The sequence below is a fragment of the Enoplosus armatus genome, chromosome 3 (assembly GCF_043641665.1).
Source record: "Enoplosus armatus isolate fEnoArm2 chromosome 3, fEnoArm2.hap1, whole genome shotgun sequence".
Classification (NCBI taxonomy): Eukaryota; Metazoa; Chordata; class Actinopteri; order Centrarchiformes; family Enoplosidae; genus Enoplosus; species Enoplosus armatus.
This window is the reverse complement of record NC_092182.1, coordinates 16,734,430-16,748,805: the sequence shown is the minus strand read 5'-3', so window position 1 is coordinate 16,748,805 and position 14,376 is coordinate 16,734,430. Positions and strand designations below refer to the sequence as shown.

The 14,376-nt window shown below is 40.8% G+C and overlaps 1 protein-coding gene across 1 annotated transcript; it reads left to right on the top strand.

Annotated features, from left to right (window-relative positions):
• Positions 1-1,124: 1,124 nt before the first annotated feature.
• On the top strand, positions 1,125-5,550 carry odad1 (outer dynein arm docking complex subunit 1). The gene is made up of 14 exons (XM_070903378.1): positions 1,125-1,191; positions 1,302-1,398; positions 1,495-1,684; positions 1,787-1,912; positions 2,032-2,145; positions 2,259-2,326; positions 2,425-2,612; positions 3,357-3,491; positions 3,853-3,935; positions 4,236-4,404; positions 4,843-5,006; positions 5,109-5,212; positions 5,297-5,387; positions 5,476-5,550. The coding sequence occupies exons 1-14, from the start codon at positions 1,125-1,127 to the stop codon at positions 5,548-5,550; spliced, it is 1,671 nt and encodes a 556-aa protein (XP_070759479.1).
• The last annotated feature ends 8,826 nt before the right edge of the window (positions 5,551-14,376 follow it).

Sequence of the window (14,376 nt, the reverse complement as noted above, 5' to 3'; positions counted from 1 at the left end):
CTGAAATGTAACGTTAGTGGAGTAGAATAAGTAAGTAGCTTAAAATGGAAAGTAAAGCTACCTCAAATACACTTAAAGTACTTGAATAAATGTAACATTGCTCTTACATTTTCTGCCCTTTAACTTGTCTGCTCTGGTCTCGTAGCAGCCAGGTAACCGTGCGCCCTCTTGTGGCCATGCAGCTCACCTTTGTCCACAGAGCTACAACTCCGCCAGTTCTGTCAGGCAGCTTCTCCTCCAAATCCCTTTGATGTTGTTATTGGCCGACTCGAGACGCAATCAAGACCATAATCTTTACCGCTCAACCTGGCCGTAAACGTTACTGCTGCCTGAGAGGCTAAATTCAGGGAGAGCACCTCTACACCCATAGCAACGGTTGCTAACAACTCAGGCTGCTGTGAGCCTGCCGTGTGTCCTGGGAGGTGACACTGAGTTTTAACTTTTTAAACTCTCAGCTGGTGAGATAAATTCTTATTTTTTCGAAACCTTTCATATGTTGGTTAACTATAACCTAAATATTTAAAGTCTCCCATAACGCCTAGCAAGAACCACTTTACTACTTTGCTACTTTGTGTGGTTTAGCTAGCTAGGTAGTTTTGATTACCTGTCCTACAATATGATGCCTTGGATTAAGTATTCTGCTTGATGTGTTTAAACCTAAAGGCGAATATGAAGGTTTGATTAATCACACATACTATAAATACGGCAACCTGCTGCAGTGCACACTAAAGGTTTGTGAAGATAAAACTATTGTTGGAAACATGGCCTTCTATATTGTTGCAATGCAATATCATACAAAATGCAATACTATTTATTTTCAAATGTATTATACTTATAAATAATTAAGACAAAAATATGTCTCTGTAGCATTTTCGTCCATAAACTACCACTTCAAAACCAATGTAAGGAAAACAATAAGTCACTTTTCCTTCCTATTTTATGTCTTACTCTAGTGATGTAATTAGCCAAAGTGCTAATCAAATACTGCCTCCAGGCAATCACTGGAAAAAAAGCAGTTTTAACTTATTTAGTCTGAATAGGAGACTAAATATCTAGGTTTGAGAATACAAGTTCAATATTTTCTGTTAACTTTTTGTTTTTACCCAGCAAAGCCCTCTGTAACCATGCCTCGAGGAAGATCGGCCACAAGTGCCCGCTCAGACGGCAGTGAGATGGATATTGATGGTACAGGTAATGTTGTTAATATCACCTATTAGATGTTGATGCTCTCTCTGTAATGTTATTTTGCCAGTTGCATGGCTGAAACAGCTATAATGTGCATATGATGTTTTTTTAAGCAGAATCAGAGATAGCCAAACTGCAGAGGCAGTTCAGGATCATGGAAGGAGATCGACAGGCCTACAACCTTCAGGCGCGGGAGCAGATCCGCAAACAACAGTGAATAAGCACAACACCTACATCACATCCACAGCAGTGTATATGTGGGGTTTTTTTTAATTTGCCTGATATGCCGTTTATGTGATGTGGATGAAGGCAGGAGATAGAGAATCTGCTGAAGGAGCAGGAGGAGCTGCATCGAAACCTTGGTGCGTGTAAGAGCTTGTCACGCCAACAGCAGGACAGCGAGGACACCCAGAGTCTTCGAGCTCTGCTTGAGCAGAGAGACATGCTGGAGGAGGAGCTGGGGAAAGAGAAACACTTTCAAAAAGAGCAAGAGAAAGAGGTGAATTAATTATTTGAAACTAATTCTAGCTTCATTTCATGTTTACTGATATTTTTATGGTCACAAACCACAGTTTATGTCATGTGTCTGTATTGTGGGCAGATCGCTATCATGGAGTTGAAGCTGGCAGAGCTGAGAAAAGGGGAGGTCAGTACTAGTGATACACAGAGGTCTGAGGTACAGCGGACTCAGAAGGCCATAAGCACTTTGGAATACAAACTCAACAGAGTGAGTCATGAAACTCATTACCACAAAATACCTAAATACCTGCACAAGTGCATGTTTTCTCATATTATTATTTGTGTTACATTTTTTTTAAGTTTTTGTGTGTTCTGTGTCCTGTCCAGGCCTTGACTCGCTTCAATGAGCAGCTGACCAAAAACAGCCACCTGAGAGAGGAGTTGCAGACTCTTCATATTGAGCGTGTCCGTTTCCAGCAACTGCACAACAGGCTGGGCAAGGTCAGAGGTCACACCATAGACGATTCAAAGACGAGGCCCCAAACACGCTTCCTTGTTATATTTAGCCCATTATTCAAGTTTTAACACTGGTTTTAAGTTCTTGTGTGTTGTAGGAACTGGACGATGTCCGCAAGAAGATTGGGGAAGTTGTCAACCTGTCCACTGCTGCTTATGATCACAGGTCAGATTTGAGACAGTTGTGTATGTAGTAAAAATCAGCGTGATGCACACCTCATGATCTCGGTTGTTGAATTATCTTATTTACACTTTCTACTTCAGGGTGGAGGCTCAGTCCAAGATGACCATGATGAGGGAGAAGGCAGTGAAGGACCTTGCCCAGTACAACGCTGAGATGAAGGAACTGGAAAGGGTCATCGCACATGAGTGTATCCTGAAAGAGTTTATGACCACTAAGTGCAGCGAGAGGAGCGGGCAGGGGGATGGTCTTGAGATGGGACACAGACAATGTAAGATACAGCCATTGTGTTGTAGCTGATATTGCTGTTTTGACATATTAATAATCATAATAATGAAGTGTTAGTGATGCTATCAGTGATGATAATAACAATGGCAGTGATTATTCAATGTTTATTCAGTAGGGCATCCCACCAATTATCAGCTTGTGCTGTATGAGCACAAGCTAGAGATCCCATCTGGTCTACCTGTAACACAAATGTAAGGTCCTCCTGATAAAGTGATTTTGAGACGATGGGAAAGCCAACTGTAGCCATGTAGGTTTGGTTTTAGGGGATTATGTTGTCTGTTCTGCTTCTGAACTGAGTGTTTCACAATAACAAAAGTACAGGTCTCATTTAAATATAAACATGATGTTCAACATCTATTCGTCGTTCCCCGTCTGTGCCAAATTGTACATCGGCTAACACTATAGCATTGCCTAGTTTCAGTTTAGTTTTATGCTCACAAAATCTGGGATGGACATCTAATACATGATGTATCAAAGCACTGTTGATTCCATTTCAGCAAAATGAATATAATGTCTTCACAGTACCACAACTCCCTGCTAAAAAAATAGGCAGTAAAACATGGTCAAATATGGCAGCCAGACTAATATGTGAAAAAGAAAAATGTCAGTGTTAACATCATTCATAGCACTAACAGTCGATGGTACTGCTGACAGTGATGGAGAAAGTGGCTGTCACATACAGTTCTGATGATACTGATATGATGGTACTGGTGCTTGTTTGTCCCAGTGTCGGAGCTGAAGGAGCAGAGGAGGATGGACTCAGGGGAAGAGTCGCTGGACGCTCTAGAGGAGGTGTTTGAGAGGATCCAGACTGTGACGGGGGAGGACAACCTCGACATGCTGGTCACCAGGTTCATCCAGGGTAAGTCTTACCAACACAACCGGATGGTTTCATACTCATCCATGCACACAGACAAGGCTTCTTTCTGGCTCTGGAACCCATCATTATTACTCAATTTATGGGATCTGTTTCAGGTTGTGTCAGAAAAATATCTCTGGTTTATATATTTGTATTTGATTTTGATGGCAGCATAATTACAGACATCTCTTTTCTTTGAGATGGACCAAACATTTATATGATGTATTTGAATTCAGTTTACGTCTCCCTACGTTTAGAGGAGCGCTGAAGCTAAATAAATGTAAGGTCCCACTTTGATAATAATCAATCTCAGGTCAGACGATTGAAATGTATCTCACTGCTGTATTGCTGTTTCGCTGTGTAGTTGAAGACCGGAACTTTGCACTCTTCAATTTTGTAAATGAGCAAAACAATGAGGCAGAGGCACTGAGGGATCAAATCAGCCAGGTGAGTATGTTGTCTCTGCTTGTTCCCGTGGACACACTCGTCATTCATTTCTTCCATTTTTAACTACAAAATTAAGATAAAAGATTGCAAGCAACCATTATTGAAGACTTAAAACGCCAGAGTCATAGAGTTCTTACAAAATTCTAGGAAATTAAATGAAAGCTAAGGAGATAGGGGTATTTTTACAGCAGCTAAAGCAAGTAAAATGGAGCATGTAGTATTTAGTGAGGAGAAAGTTTGTTTGTTCATATCAATTATCTATATATGTATCTGTTTATGCTGAAATATGTAACTCTGCAGATACAAGCAGAGACTGCGCAGTTCCGGGTAGCAGGTCTGCAACAGGAGCAAGATCATCGCTGTTTGCTGAGAGACATTGATGAGCGACAAAAGGAAACCGAGTCCCTAACTGAGGAATATGAAAACCAAGCCAGCATCATAAGCAAAATCCTGGACGAGATTAAAACAGGTTTGGCAGCGATTTATTTTACAGGACTGTGATTTCCTAATCATTTCCTGGGAAATTTCCAAGAAATGTGTACTTTTGGTTGGTAAATTGGCTTTTAGTCTTTTAGTCAGTGCACAGCAGGTCAGATGAACATGCAGAAATGTGCAATCTGTCTACAGGCAAGCATACAATTAAACACTCTCCAAGAGTAAATGATAAATTCTTTCAAGGAAAACTTACTTTTCCTAAAATTTGGTTCAAATTACATTGTGTTTTTCCAGGAAATGTCCCATGAGATTATCAGGAAATTACGGACCTATAAGATACAGATTTTTCTTAAATACACGTCTAAATCTGCATACACACACCAAAAAGATTCAACATACTGCAGGTTTGGCTGGATATTTATCATAAACAAGAAAACACAGACAGTTCTCCTGACTCTCTTACATCTCACAGGAGTGAACAGCATCTTCTCTAAAATGGAGTGTGACCGCTCGGTGATCGAGGATATACTGGGCTCCTCTACAGGGATCAGTGAGAACAACATCATGTCCTACCTGGGTCTGGTGGAACAGAAGACCAATGAGCTGCTCACCATACAAGCTTTCCTCAATTCTAAAGTAACCTGTGGTTCTGTCCTACCGTTTCCTCCACACATTACTGTTCTTTCTTTCATTTCCGCCCTGTAACTTAACGTGTCTCTGTGTTTGTAACTCTTACAGGATCTGGAAAAGGACTATAATCCAAAAGACCTGGCCAAATTTCTTTTGGGTCAAAATCCAGAACTGCTTCAGCAGAATGTTAGCATCCAACCTGCGATCAACAGGTGGGCCTTTTATATGTTAATGTTGATACCCATGTGTTTATAACTGGTAAATCTATACATACATGTGTTGGTTGGACTCCTCAGTGTGGATTACGATGCAGAAGAGTCTCCTGTCACTGATGAGGATGAACGGCCACTTTCACAGGAGGAACTTCGCAGAAGAATAATAAAAGGGGTTAGTGCAATAGTCCTGAACTGAAGTGATGATTTGTGGTTTCGTTATGATCTTTGTTCATTTTGATTTTTCTGTATATGATTTATAGGTTCTGCAGAAAGAGAGTTCAGTCCGGCAGGCAGCAACCAAAGCCTCAAAGACCAGTCAGCAGTTTGATGGCTGACGGAGCTCCCTGGAAGATGCACTGATCTGACACATTGACCTGGTCAGTGTAGTTAATGTGCACATATTAAGAATGGGATCCTCATCTGCAGTCGAAGGGTCTGCTTTCCGTAATATAGATCAATGGAGGCTGTGACCGCTGATGGAACCAGCTTGACTGGCAATTTTGAAATGTTGCAGCTTGCACACGTAAACATTTAAAGCTTAATTATGTTACGTGTATGTCACCTTTTATGATGAATCATTGGCATGGCCTGTATATGGCATCTTGGTGTGATTTGTTTAGTTGTAACTAATTAGGTTTGGAGCTATAAAGATGCCTTTTCAGACTCTGGTAACCAGCTGTCCTTTTGATGTGTGACTTGCCATCTGGCTTTGGCTATACAATCTGGTCTCAGTGCAGCCCTCCCTCGCTGGCAGCGTTTCATGACATGATACTTGCTGCTATGCTCAAAAGAAAAGGTTGGGGGCAGCAGAACCTTTTGTAATTGTAATTGGCATGCTGAGACCTTGATTCAGTGTTTCCAAAAAGAAGGAGGTGGGGAGCTTTTAGCCCTTCACTGTACACACTGATTTTTAAAAAAAAAAATTTGTTGGTGGAATAGTAATGTTTTTTTCTCAAATGTATTTTCATTTATTCAAAAATCAGTGTCTTTGTCTATTAAATTAGCTCTCTGTTCATGTACTCCACAATATTAACACCAGTCCCTATTTGTGCTCAGTAAGTTACCTACAGTATTTGTAGTGTAGGCATACCGGGCAGATTAACATATTATTTCCATGTGTGCCAGTAATGTCAGGAGCGTCTGTATCTTTTTTTTCTAAAACAGTCAGTGTGGCTTGTAATGTACAAGGATTAAAAATAAACTTCCCTTTGATCCTCACAAGTTTCAAATGTCATCTTATCCAAACATCCAGGAGTGAGCCTGTGTTGAGGCAAAGATGGCATTCATTCCCGGTGAGAGCAACTTCCTCTGTACTACAGAGAACATCAGGATAGGGGAACTTATTTTAAGAAACATATTTTTACTGACCGCTCTGTGAAACAATTAACAAAGCGTGTTACTATATTTAGATTTTAAAGGTCACACTAATGCCATCATACTTTTTTTATCATGGGCTGCACAAGGAGAAGGGGCTGATTTGACAGACATGAACCTGTCTAAACAAGAAAGAGACATTATGTTAATTATCTTGAGTTGTGTGGTTTTAATTAGCTTATCTGGTAAAGGTTGTTTTTTTTATTCCACTGAGTTTTATTCCAGCAGTGATTTCGGGAAGTGAAACTGCTACTCTGTAAACATTTATGACTGATCGACCAATGACTTGGTTTGCTCTAGATAATCCCCCTTGCAGTTTCAACTGTGTGGCTATGAAAACAGATTATCAGAGATAAAAGGGCGCTGTGGAAAAGCAGAGGGGTGGTGGTGGTGGGAGATGAGATGGAGGAGGCTGCTTTCTTTGAAATCCTACTCTCACTTAGCCCCCTCCACTCCCAGCAAATTCTCTGTGCACACGGCTCTCTGCATTGCCATAGAAACCTTCCTTTTAATCACAGCAGAAACCTCATTTCCTACTCCTGACAAAGAGTCCTCATTGCCTGTAGAGACCGCCTGCATCAGCCATTTCTAAGGCCCACCTCCTTCTGCAGGCTGTACCTCCCAGCCCCCCCCCACACACACACCAACTCCTTATATACCCCTCCTCTCCATATAAGCACATTTTCCACCTTTTCTCTTCCTTTAGCTTAACAGTTTCCCATTTTCTAGTGCACCTTCTGCTTAGCACGTCATATTCTCTTGTAATTTCAGTCCTCCTTTTCATTCCTTTGTATACACTGCAGGCTGTTGAGATTGTCCTAAATAAAAAGTATTAATCCAAACAAGTTTCTTGGCGACACCTACACACCCAACCGTGCGAACAAAAACGTACAAGCACAGGTTGTGTTTCCCCACACTCTTATCTGGGAACTACATGCTTGTCTGTGGCCTATTCATCTGTTCCTCGTCAAACTGTTAGACCTTACCAACTACAGGTGCCCAATCATAGTGTTCCTTTCAGCCTCTCCAAAAACTAATGCTGGAGTGCGTTTTGTCTCAAGTAACTAGCAGCTTGTTATGTGCGGTAAAGTTCTTGTCAACTTTCATCTCACTACAAGCAAAGTTTTCGGTAAAACGCTCTCTACTTCCTGTCCCCAGTCGTGTTCTGCTCTGGGAACAAACTGTGTTAGCACTTAAATAAAATACCTTGTTCCCTTTATCTCAACACAAGACTGTTATCTGGAAAATACCCCTGTCCTCTCTCTCCCGCTCTGTCCTCCTCTCTCTCTCTCTCTCTCTCTCTCTCTCGTTTGTTTATTTGGGAATTTTGCCAGGTATTTCCCCAGTCTGCCTGCACCCACAGTGCTCCATCCCCTTGACTAACGCCCCACCCTCCCCTCCCCCTCCCCCTCCCCCCAACACTCACACCCTCCCACCCACATCCCAATCTCCCATGAGTGTTGCTAAGCAACCGCCCGCCATGAGAGCTGGTGCATTTCCCAGCCAATCAAATCACTGAACATATTTTCGAACAGTGTTCTGGAAGGAAATCACTTTTTTTCCCCTCTCAAGTCCTTCTTCAATTATGGGGCTTACACCTTGCAGGTAATTGTGGCTATTTCATCTTACTGCACATACATGCTTTAGAGAAGTGAGCCTTTGATCATTTTCAGTGCCGCTTCATTTCCAGCATGTACTAGCAGTCCACCGCTGGGTGGCAGCAGGATCAGTTTCTCTGTTACCACACAGGCTGCAAGATTTTTTTTTACTGCTGTTGCTAAGCAATCCAGACTCTCATGTCTTACCTGTGCAACATTTGTGATTTTTACAGATGTCCCTGACACCATTTTGTCTTTGTTTTCACCATTTTGAAATGCACCATATTCTATGTGAAAGGGAAAACAAAATGTTGGTTGCACTATAAAACATATTCACCATCTAAACCAAGATGTTAATACAATTCACATCAATGCAGAGACAAAGCCTGCATGTTTCTGCTGGCAGCGTGAATGAGATACTCACCGTGTTTGAGATCCAGTTTGGGGTTAAATATTAGCCTCAAACTACTTCAGTTGACTTCATCTCATCATGCAGGAGGCAGGAAATGTGCTCTTGAGTCATTAGGTCAGCAGCTCTCTCCTTTCACCAGCAGTGGAAAGATCCATACACTCTCTGGGTTGATATGTTGTGCAGCTTCTTGTTTTCTTTGTGCACAAACCCCTGAGATGTTAGCACTGACTGCTTTGATGTTTCAGTCGTGATCCAGCTGATCAAGTCCCATTTAAATGTTTCTTTATGCCTGATTTGTTTTATTTTTTACACTCTCCAGGTCCCTGTGCCCCCCCCCCCCCCCCCCCCCCCGGTCCCCCTGTGTGCGAGTCCCTCATCTCAGCTTTGGTTGCTGTGCAGATGGCTCTTTGTTGGTGCTTCACAATGGGTCTAAGGTCAGTGTGCCTCATGCCATCTACACACTCAAACTTCACCACTCCAGCTGTCTTGTGGCTTTATTTGTAGTTTATTTTAAATGATTTTCTCTAAAGCTCCATGGCTGTTTATGCGTACATGGCTACATTGTGGTCTAGAGGAAGTTATAAAACCACAGATGTAGCGTAGAGATAGCCCAGACCTCTCAGGCTGTAAACATGTTAACAGATATCATCTTGTTTTCCATATCTGAGCCACACCTAGGCCTTCTTTATAATCTCCAAAGCTCCTGTCACATTTCTTGAATCTTGATTCTTTCATGTGTCAGTTGTAGGCAAGCATGTGATATCTCCGAAACAAACCATACAGCAGAATGTCAGATCAGCCAGAGAAATAGAAATGCAAATCTACCATCTGTTCTGTGATCCCAAAACAACCCTTGTTCATCATTCAAGAGCTAATGCAATGGTTACACATAGCTTAACCCTTAATAGTAATTTGGTGGATAACAAGACACTTTCAAAATAGTAAACAAAGAAACTGTTGGGCAAGCTCTCAGAAAGATCGATGAAAATGACACATTGGAAAAAGCTCATTGCTTACTTAATGCACTTTTGTATTACTGAACTGGCCGTGATCCAAACTAGGGATTAAATTCTCTAATCTTTAACATCTTCAATACAAGGATCATATTTCTATGGCAATATACATAGATTTATAGACCAATGCTGATGCCAAAAAGATAAAAAGATGGTATGTTTTGTCTATGTGAGAAATAGTATGTTTTCTCATTGTTCAAAGTAAAATCTGCTGTGCACCACAGGGTTCAGCAGCAGAGGGCCATGAGGTCTTCAGGCCAGTGTGCAGCAGGAAAGAGCAGGTAGAGTGAAAGGCGGGAAACCAGAAGGAGGAGGAGCGTTTCTTGCGAAGCAGTAGGAATTACTGGAAATTTCCACTTTTCTCTGGCAAGACAGTTGCAGGGGTGGAGCTAAGAGGTGAAACAAATAAGGTAGTGCAGCTGAGGTTGAGCTGGAGCAGTGCAGAGGAAAAACTTTTGCTACTCTTTCAAGCACAATCTATTTGTTGATTATTAGGTATATGAAACATTTTAGATTATATGTAACGTTATAGTATCTTCAGTTATTATACCTTTTGATTAATTACAGTCCCTTTTTATGTTTTATTCATATTATACCATAAGGAATTGTGCAAGATATTTTTCACATATATGCATTTGAGCACTGACAGCTGTGTTTCTAATATGTGTTACTGCGTGTTTTCATGCACCCTCGCTATGCCATACGACAATGTAAGAAAATGTGCAAACACGGCAGCAATAAGTTGTCTTAATGGACAAGAAACAGTACAAAATCTTGAAAAATCATACAGCAAAAGAGAGTGGCGTTTTTCAAGTCCCGGTGTGTTTATGTGGGCGTAAAATAATCAGATTATCTGACTAAACCAATAAAGTCATCTTGGAAAGCACAGGGTATACAGAATCTATGAAGGACATTGTAATTTGAAGTGTAATACGATAACATTTAGATAATCCCTGATAATACAAGTCAATACAATAGATAGATAGATTGTTTACACAGGACTCTTTTTTCTTCTTTGTGTATTTTACAGAGAAATGTATGATGCATGTGTGTGGTATTGGTTTTAATACTGTGTATGATGTATTATTTCTCTGACAGATAACATGTTGCACTACCTCCCACTGCAATCGGATACTGTTTATAGTCAAGGACTGAAGTGTGCTTGTCTTTTGCACACACATCATAGATTAACATCTAAGTGCTACACTTTGTATATACAATTTACAGAATACATACAGTATCTTGGCTTCTGTAATGTGAACACATAATACATTTACACATCATATCCGTCATTTGTCCATCCATCCGTCCATTTATTCATTTTCTAGCTGCTTTTCTGAGTCAGAGTCGCTGTGGCAACACAGTCAGTAGAATATCCCAGGTGACCTTTTGCCCAGCAGTTTCCTCCAACACTTCCACCAAGCGCTCCCATACCAGCTGGGAGAAGCAGTCCCTCTGGCATGTCCTGGGTCTGTTATGGGTTATTTTTCCAGTCCTTCAGAGGGAGGCCCCCTTGGGCACCCAATCCTGTATGGAGTTTGAGGTTTTCCAAGATTTCAGCTGCTTGTATTCCCATTATAATTTCTGGTCACTAGGTGTGTGGTCAAATTAAAGATGAACAGCCAAGAAGCATACTTTATGGTTCAGCTCCCTCTTCAACACCATGGTTCAGTACAATGGCAACATTACTGCAGCTGATGCATTTTACCATCACTCATCTCACAACCCGTCCTGCCCACATTCACTAATAATGAGACCCTGGAATATCTGAACTCCTCCACATAGGGTAGTTGCTTTCCCCTCACCTGGATGGGATCAGACACCTTTTTATGTAGAGAATTCTTAGCCTGAGTTTAGGAGATGGTAATCCTCCTCACACTTACTTTACAACCAGTAGCAGTTGGCTCCTGTGCATCAGACATGGAGCCAGAAACAGCAGAGGTGATAACATAACAACATTCTCCAGACTTTGGCAGCACCGAGATATCCTGCCCATGATTATCGCAAACAGGGAAGGAGACAACGCACATCCTTGAATAAATCCAACACCTATTTTGAACAAGCTTGAGATAGTGGAAAACAGTGCTTTAAATCCAGAGTGTACAGAGAGCAGAACACTTGCAGCATTGGGACACACTACCACTGGCATTTTCCAAATCCTCAAAGCACCTGCAGAATAATCCATGCAACACTGAGGAGACATGTAAACCACAACAGTCCCAACAATATCCAGAGATGCAGGATTTCAGGATCTCTTGGCACCGAGCCTCTGAGGAGCTTTGGTTTACATTATGTGTGCTTCTGCAAACTCAGATACAGTTTTTCATATTACGGTTTCATGCTGCATATAAATTGATTTTCTGTTTTCTTACTTGACATCTGTTTCTACTTTTTTGTTGAATATATTTACTTATACGTACTGCACTGATGTTCAATTCACACACGTGGTGTTCTACTACTGTTTCTTTCTCTTTCCTTTTTAAAAATCTGTTGAATCCTACTATTTGCTGCTGCTGTGACCTAATAGTCCCAAATAGATAAATCAATAAATCAAATTAATAAATGTTTTTTTAATTGTTTTACTTCTGTATTGATCTTAATATCAACAATCTATCCTATGAAAATTCATTTAAATTATTTATTTTCTTGGAAACTATTGACCCCTGGAATGTAAACCTTTTTTTTTTATTATATTTACCCATCCATATATTTATGTACTTTATTCATAAAAATCATTGTTTCATTAAAAATAAATCATTATTATTGCAAAGCTGTGTTACTTTACAGCAAAGTGATTACGCATGTACTGTGATCTTTATATAGTAGTTACTTTAGAAACATCCCTGTGGTTTTTATATGTAAATACAGTATGAGCTTCTGGGGTTCATGTGGTGGCACTAATAGTGTATGTTTTCATTATCGTCAATAGTGACTGTACTTAATTGTGTTAATTAGAAATCAATAATATAGGCACGCTTTCTCCTTCACTGTGCATTTGACTGAAGGGTCCCAGTGAGAAGTCAACTTCATGTTTTCCCTGTACTCTGCAGGACTTGCCCGAAAAGCAGAGAAAGCCAGCCAGACCACGCAGGACACCGCTGTTCAAAACAAAAGAGCTCAGTTAGCCCCACCAATTCCTCCAATTATCGGGACCCTTCCCCCGCCTAATCCTGACCTCTGCTCTTCGATGGGCCCCACTTTGCCCTACCCCCGAGCACTGACATTCCTCAAGTCAGGTTACTCCTTTGTTCTGAAGAAATTAAGGTGAAATTAAGGTGCAGTACTTCCCATCCTATATCCGCTGACCTGTAGGAACATTCAAAGAAATGTTTCCCCAGGCTGTGAGAACTGATGCAAAATATGTCATTTACTTTCAACCGTGTGTCATTGTGAACACAAAGAGGCTTTTCTCTTATGCAGTATTTCTTTCTGTGGTTCCATAACTTTGAATAGCATAAAAAAGGTTTTCCAGTTCCTACTTGTGGAAAGTGTGGTGTGTGTGGTAAACACTCCAGTTGTTGGCAAATAAGAGGTTTTTTTTTTATGTATATATAAAAATCACTACATAAATTGCAACTCTTTTTCAACTTTTCCTTCACTGCCCTACTTGCTGCAACAGTTCGGTTCACTTCTTTACCTGCAGAATGAACAGGCTGCCCATAGATGGATTTTTTTTTCTTTGTAACAGATTGGTGGCACATGGAAACATGTTGAGGTAGCCGGCAAATAAGGGAAAAAAAAGACAGGAAATGATCTCACAAACCCCCCCCCCCCCCCCCCCCCCCCACTCTCTCTCTCTCTCTGATTGCTCCCATTTTCCAGTTACAGAAAAAGAGTGAGTAATGCCTTCTGTTGCTTTTTTAGCCTGCTCCTCTGTTCCTCACATGGATCTACAGGAGTTTCTAAGCACACTGAGGCCATTACATTGTGGATGTCTGCTTCAATGCTCTGCAGTCTCCACATGGTCTTCATTTCCCAAATAAAAGGGTCAAACTTCATGCAGCGCCAAGATAAGCCCTTGTCTACAAGTGCAGTGAAATGATGTCTGCTTTTTATAGTAATTTCCAACCACACGATGTAAAATGAACGCTGTGTCAATGTGATTATCTTTCGTTTGTTGTTTATGATGAAGCTTTGGTATTAAAATCAGCAATATTTTAAGATATTATTGTTATAGTTACCAGGTAATATGTCATGGTAGAACAACAGACCCAGCTTAAGTGAAAAAAACATCCTCTTATGAGAGACAAAATAAATCTCAAAGTAACTAGCGAGTACACTGACACACAACCCTTTGATCTCTGCATGTAATTACAGTCTTCATAATTATATTTCAGCTGAATGTGAGGTGAATGACTAAATAGGGCCTGGAGGCTTCTTCAAAATCAGTGGCTTGAATACTGGCATGGCATAGAGAAGATAACTGAGGCAGGTCCTAGGAGGCCCTAGAATTAGAGGCTGAAGAAATACTTGTGTCAAGATATCTTCTTTGGCTGTGTTGGGATACAAACATTAGTAAGACTGTCTAGAAATGTTTGAAATCCAGGTCAAAGTGGTGTCATATTACATGGACCACATGCAATTATGTTTTGTAAACTGTAAGTTAAACAAGTGGAAATTACTCTGTTGCTCTGACAACCATCTGATAAGGCAAATGTTTTATAAAAATGAATGATAGCTGTGTGTGGGTGGAAACAATGACAGGCGTGGCAAATAAGGCTGTTCAAGGTCAAATGATTTTGTTGAAACTTGTAGGTTTGTAGG